Source organism: Tiliqua scincoides, chromosome 5 (genome assembly GCF_035046505.1).
Source record: "Tiliqua scincoides isolate rTilSci1 chromosome 5, rTilSci1.hap2, whole genome shotgun sequence".
NCBI lineage: Eukaryota > Metazoa > Chordata > Lepidosauria > Squamata > Scincidae > Tiliqua > Tiliqua scincoides.
In genome coordinates, this window is record NC_089825.1 from 122540231 (window position 1) to 122546898 (window position 6668).

The 6668-nt window shown below is 51.4% G+C and overlaps 3 protein-coding genes across 3 annotated transcripts; 2 read left to right on the forward strand and 1 right to left on the reverse strand.

Moving 5' to 3' along the window:
• Positions 1-1464: 1464 nt before the first annotated feature.
• LOC136650910 (histone H4) lies at positions 1465-1776 on the forward strand. The gene has a single exon (XM_066626852.1). It carries the CDS (start codon positions 1465-1467, stop codon positions 1774-1776), a length of 312 nt encoding a protein of 103 aa, XP_066482949.1.
• Positions 1777-3533: 1757 nt separating this feature from the next.
• On the forward strand, positions 3534-3944 carry LOC136650907 (histone H3). The gene has a single exon (XM_066626849.1). The coding sequence runs from the start codon at positions 3534-3536 to the stop codon at positions 3942-3944; it is 411 nt and encodes a 136-aa protein (XP_066482946.1).
• An 869-nt stretch (positions 3945-4813) lies between these two features.
• On the reverse strand, positions 4814-5425 carry LOC136650906 (histone H1.01-like). Its single transcript, XM_066626848.1, has one exon. It carries the CDS (start codon positions 5423-5425, stop codon positions 4814-4816), a length of 612 nt encoding a protein of 203 aa, XP_066482945.1.
• Positions 5426-6668: the final 1243 nt, after the last annotated feature.

Here is a 6668-nt window from a genome sequence, read left to right on the forward strand (position 1 = left end):
CTCACATCCCCCAATGGCCCTACTAATAAGTAACCCTCCCCCAACTCCTGTGGCACACCTGCAGATCATTCATGGCACACCATGGCGCCAGTGTGACATGTCACAGTGATTGAAAATGGCTGTGTCTAGCAGGTCTAACATTTCAAATGCATATACAATTATATAAATCATGACTTGTAAGAATTTGAGATCTGCATTAGTGTTTGTTTCATTCAGCTGTCTTTTTAATGCTACTCATTCTTAGAGTAAGACCACCCTGTTGGTTCTGCAGGATACAATTCTTATCCAGTGTTCACAGCATGTTCAATTCCCATAACTGCTTTATAATTTCCTTATTGCAACATCCCTTTGGAATGGTGATTTGCTCAGCGACCATGTGAGCTTCATGCCAGAACAGAATTTTGGATCTGGACCTCCAGGAGGCATTGCTATCATATGCACCCACTATTATAATTTTCTTAAAGCTATTTTAAATGGCAAGCCACTTGTCTACGTATTTGTCTTGGGCAGAGAGGATCCAACAAAGTTACAACAGTTAAACTCTGATAAAAAGAAACATGCTGATAAAAAGAAACATGGATGATTTCGGGGGCGGGGGAGAACTTGGATGACTGTTGGGGAAAAAAAAATACAAAAAATTTTACCTAGTGACACTTAGGAGAAATGGCAATTACCATATTACTAATTATGCACTACTTTTAACAAATTCAGCATGAATTTACAAATCTCTCTCCCAGAGGATGGATGCACACAGCAAAAGAAACACCAGCTAATAGTCATTGGAGAAAATATACTGGCAATACAATACAAATACAAACAATTTGTATTTGGGGACTTAAGTATAAGAGAATCACAATTTTAAAAGGTGCTTCCTAGCCCCTGCTAACCGGGCTAACTTTTCCAGTTATTGCAAACACATACTCTATACATTTAGACTAAAGTATAACACTTAGTACCATCCAGTTTCCAGTACCATGAAGTTTTTAAATGCACCTATATACTTCACCCACTTTTTCCTACAGCTTCGGTCTATCCCCTGTAGCTTTTTTTTTTTTTCATTTGTATCCTAAAAACTCAAAGTAGAGGAAAGAAATCCTTCTTAGCAAGGATTATAAAATAAAGATGCTAAACCATGACATGGGATCTTGTCAGAGAGGCTGTTGCTGATCTGGAAATTCCTAAATAAAGAGAAACCACAATGGCTTGGGCAGAATGCAGCCTGCAGAAGGGAAAAAATGAGCGCCAAAAATTGCCCTTTCCCTTTGAAGATTGCTGGATTGTTACTGGTTAGTTTAAAACTACACACTGCCTATTCATTGGTTGGTCTTCCCGCGGAGAAACGTGATAGCTTGGTGCCACCCCCTTGTTTAAGTGCACAGTTTTCATTTTGGTCGGGCATCGAACTATATAAGCTCGTATCATATAGTGGGGAGTATTTCTTGAAGCGTCAGGGTTGAAGGCGAGATGTCAGGTCGTGGAAAGGGTGGCAAAGGCTTGGGCAAAGGCGGTGCCAAGAGACATCGTAAGGTTCTTCGTGATAATATCCAAGGCATCACTAAGCCTGCCATCCGGCGTCTGGCTCGTCGTGGAGGCGTCAAGCGCATCTCTGGCTTGATTTATGAAGAGACAAGGGGTGTGCTCAAAGTCTTTCTGGAGAACGTGATCCGTGATGCTGTGACTTACACTGAGCACGCTAAAAGAAAGACCGTGACAGCCATGGATGTTGTTTATGCTCTGAAGCGCCAGGGTCGTACCCTGTATGGCTTTGGAGGCTAGAGAGCTATTTACCTTCATTTTCAGCCTACAACAAGGTCCTTTTCAGGGCCACCAACTTCTACACGAAAGGAGCTGTGATGTACGAGAGAGTAATCATCAATGTGTTACGTTAAGCATCTTGTTTTACAGCACTAACTGGAAATGTTTGTGGTTACTTCTATGGACAAAATTCTTTATCCCTCACTGCAACACTAGTTGCAACGAGGATTGGGCCCATTTTGTCATCACAAGATACGTGTATGTAGGGTAAACAGTATTTATATAGTACTTTGGGGTGTTTGAAACGCTTCACACACTTTGTCGTGCAGGGGTGGTGTCCGAAATCACCAGGCTGGACACTGGCTGAGCACTTTTGCCAGAGAACCCCACCCACCCCTGCCAGACTGACTTCACAGCTCTCAGTATTGGTAGCAGTAGTAGTGCCTGAGAGAGATGGGTGCCCCAAGCAACCCGGAGTAAACGTTAAACATAGAAAGCAAAAATAAAAGGCCTGATGGCTCCTTTAGAAGAACACACTTATAAGGAAAGGAACGTTCTTGAGCTAAAGTTGCTTCATCAGGTGGATCTATCCTACTTTGCTCAGTGAAAAGTTCTGCTACAATTAAGTCTTTAAGGCACAACAAAACACTTTTATTTTGCTACAAAATGTTGTGCTTGGTCTCGGTTCCTTTCCACCCTTGTGGTTTCTTCCTCATTTTGCCTCCACCACGGGCTTTTCATCTGACCTGCTGTCTTATTTTCGTCCAGGACACTCATCCATTCCCCCCTTTTCACTGCCTTACCCCCCCGCCCCTTCCAGACTTTCTGACCAATACAAACAGCAGAAGCCTCAAACTAGCGGCCATTTTGTGGTTAGGGATATAAATTGTGTTTCAAAGGTTGCAATCCTAGTCGCACCTTCCTGGGAGTAAACCTCATTGAATGTAATGGGATTTACTTCTGAGTAGATGTGCATAGGATGGCGATCAAAGTCCGGCTGCACTGAGCAGCCTTCTCTTCTGAAAGCATGGTCACCAGCACGTGGTCACAAGCTCCATATTCAGGAGTTTTGCCAAGGACAAAGAACAGGGTGGAAATCACCAGGATCTTGTCTTGCTCGAGAGTTTTTCCCGGCATCCCAACAGGTTTTCGTCTGTTGGAGCATGACGTGGACTAGGGGGCTCCTAATCTGATGCACTTCTCCTATGTGGACCAAGAGGCACCATTTAAAGTGGGGTCCGTCCCTCTGCACCCCAGCATGACGTTTTATCCAGTGCTGGTGTCTATTCTGCATCTCTTTTGATATTGTAAGCCCTTTGGGGGCAGGGAACCATGTGATTTATTTCACTATGCAAACCGCTTTGTGCACTACTCCAGTTGAAAAAATATGTGGCTGCATGGCGGGGGGGGGGCACTGCCATTACAGAGTTTCTCCCCATCAAATCGCGGCAGAAAGCGCAAGGGGGGTGCCCCCCTTGTCTACCTTCTCGCGAGGATACAGGAGCCTGTCACCAGTGCACAGCTGGCGAGCCCTGCGCACTGGCAGAGAGAAATCAGGGGCTGAGAACAAAGGCAGGAAGAAGGAACGAATAGAAAAGTGTTGCCATCAGTGGCCCAATCACAGCCCAGCCCGGGAAATTCAAACGTTGTAACTGCTGAGAGACGACTGTCAGCCAATCCGGGCAGGAGAAGGGGCTATAAATACCCTCCGTAGCGCCCAAGGGTTCTAATCGTTGCAAGCCCTTGGAAAGAGTGCATCTTTATTATTCGCTGGAAGGATGGCCAGGACCAAGCAGACCGCTCGCAAGTCCACCGGTGGGAAGGCGCCCAGAAAGCAGCTGGCTACCAAGGCTGCCCGCAAGAGCGCCCCGGCCACGGGGGGAGTGAAGAAGCCCCATCGCTACCGCCCCGGCACGGTGGCCCTGCGGGAAATCCGGCGCTATCAGAAGTCTACCGAGCTACTGATCCGCAAGCTGCCCTTCCAGCGCCTGGTGCGCGAAATCGCGCAGGACTTCAAGACGGACCTGCGCTTCCAGAGCTCGGCGGTGATGGCCCTGCAGGAGGCCAGCGAGGCTTACCTGGTGGGGCTCTTCGAGGACACCAACCTGTGCGCCATCCACGCCAAGCGGGTGACCATCATGCCCAAAGACATCCAGCTGGCCAGGCGCATCCGCGGGGAGAGGGCCTAAGTCTACTTCTGGCATTACTAAGAACGTCTAAACCCAAAGGCTCTTTTAAGAGCCACCACCTTCTCACCCAAAAGAGCTGGCTTTTGCTACTGCAGCCAGAGGAAGGGGTTTCAGCAGGACTTTATGTTCCCCTCTGAGCGAAGGCTGCAGTCTGTTTGCACCTTTTAAATGCTCTAAGCAAGTCTGCGTTTGTTCCTACTCGTTACGTGGTGGTTGTTCCTAGGCACTCCTCGGAAATGAAGCTGAGTTTAATAGGACTTGGCACAAGCCTGTGCGTGTCTACTCATAAGTCCTATTAGTCAATAGATCTTACTCCCAGAAAGTGCGGATAGGATTGCAGCCCTAGCCCGAATTCAGACGCTTGGGGCTGCAATCCTATTCGCACTTTCTGGGAGTAAGATCTATTGACTAATAGGACTTATGAGTAGACGGGTACAGGAGGCGGATCTCATACTGCTTTCGTTTTCCTGTCTTGTGATCATCCGTGGAACAAGAAGGGGGGGGGGTGAGGTCTAAGTGAGCCTGGTGACCGAGAGAGCTAGCCCAAAAAACATTAGATCAGAACACAACACAGCTCCTACATAGCTTAACGTGGGAACCGTGTAGCAAGTTAATTTAGCCCCCTCCCCGCTGAGCTGTGCTGAATGTCACACCCGTGTTGGAGGCAAGGATCTTACGCCTAAGGAAAGGAGCTGTTTCCCTTATTCAGAAGCGCCATTCTAGCCAGCGGGGTTTCCTCCCTCCCGGGCAAGTGTGGCTGCACTTGGGCTGCGAGAGGGTTGGGCAGAGAAGCCAGCTCTTCCTGGGAGACTGTGGTGGCTCTGAAAAGAGCCTTTTGGGGTGGGGCGAGCGGGACGGGGCGCGGCGCCTCACTTCTTCTTGGGCGCGGTCTTCCTGGGCTTGGCCGCCTTGGCCTTGGGGGTCCTGGGCTTGGCTTTGGGCTTGACGGCCTTGGGGGTCCTGGCCGCCTTCTTGGCCTTGGCTTTGGGCTGGGCCTTGCGGGGGCTCTTGGCCGGCTTTTTGGGGCTCTTCTTGGCGGGCTTCCTGGGCGCCTTCTTGGGGCTCTTCTTGGCGGGCGTGCGGGGCTTCCTGGCGGGCGCCTTGGTGGGCCGGCTGGCCCTGGGGGCGGCCCTGCTGGCCGTCCGCTCGCCGCCCTCCTGCTTGCGGTTGAGCCGGAAGGAGCCGGAGGCGCCGGTGCCGCGCGTCTGCAGCAGGGTGCCGCGGCTGACGAGGCTGCGCAGCCCCAGCTTGATGCGTCCGTTGTTCCTCTCCACGTCGTAGCCCGCGGCCGCCAGCGCCTTCTTGAGCGCGGCCAGGGACACCCCGCTGCGCTCCCGGGACGCGGCCACCGCCTTGGTCAGCAGCTCCGTCACGCTGGGGCCCGCCGCCCTGCGCGGCTTGGGCGCGCCCGCCGGCCTGCGGGGCTTCTTGGCCGGCACCTTGGCGGGGGCGGCGGGTGCTTCGGGGGCCGTCTCGGACATGCTGCGCTGCTCCGCTGGCTCTGCCTCTCCGCGCGGCTGCCCGCGCTTTTATAGGGGCGGCCGCGCCCTGATTGGCGCTTCCCGCTCGCCCTGCCCGGCCAGGGGCTCCTGCGCCGGGACTGCGTTTCTGGGGCGCCCCCGCCCCGCAGCGCCACCACCCTCCTGCAGCCGGTCCCCCTGCAGCTCGCCTCGCCCGGGCTGCCTGGATGGCCCCGGGAGGGTTGCGCGCGAGGGAGACTTGCCAGCTCCAGGGGTCCCCGCCCCCCAGTCTGGGGCACTTTCCGGCGGACTGGAGGCTCCCCGTGGGGCTCCGGGGCTGGAAAGGGTTTGGGCCCCGCTGGGGAGGGAGCCGCTGGGGTGGCAGGCGGAAGGGAGCTCTTGGAAGTGTCCCAAGTAACACAGACATTCATCGGCCTTGGACTGCGGATGAGGCTGCAATCCCATGCACGCTTTCCTGAGAATAAGACCCATTGAAGACAATGGGACTTACTTCTGAGTAGACAAGCAGAAGATTGGGCTCTCAGGTACTTGATGCTTAAGGCTGCAATCCTATCCGCATTTACCTGGGAGTAAGTTCTATTGACCATAGTGGGACTTGTTTCTGAGTAGACATGCATAGAATTGGGCTATAAGACCTTTTGGTTTCAGGACCTAGAAATTGCCTGAGAATCATTCTCCTTTTTTTCTTTGCTTTGCAAGGACACCCGAAGCCTGCTTAGAAACGACTTGCAACTTCAAAAGTTCTCCATTAGAGGTATTGATGTCATGGGTTTTTCCATAACTTAGAACAGCAAACTAGGAAGCCTGTGTCAATGCTATTTTTGTCTCCAGTTCCTATTTCTCCCTTGTCATCAAAGTGTTTGCTCTTCCTCATAGATTTGTGAGGAAGCACAACTCATCCCTTCCTTAAGGTGCAATAAAAGATTTGAAGGTAATTGAGGGCCCAGTCCTATCCCTTCCCCTGGGGGCTGGGGATAAGAATAGGCCCTCAGTGTTGGAGGAATCTTAAAAAGTGGTTTCTTCTTTTGGGGGGAAGCAGAGTAGCTTCAGCAGCAGACCCCCCCCCCCTTACTGGGCACCAACCCAGGGAAGCTCCCTCACCCGGCTGACTGCTAATCAAGAAAGACAAATGGCTGGTTGAAGTTGCAAAATAAAGTCATTTACTCATGGTTGCATAGAAGCATATTTACGATTTATGAAGCATATTTATGATCAGAGGTACACTAACTTGAGATAGCAAGGC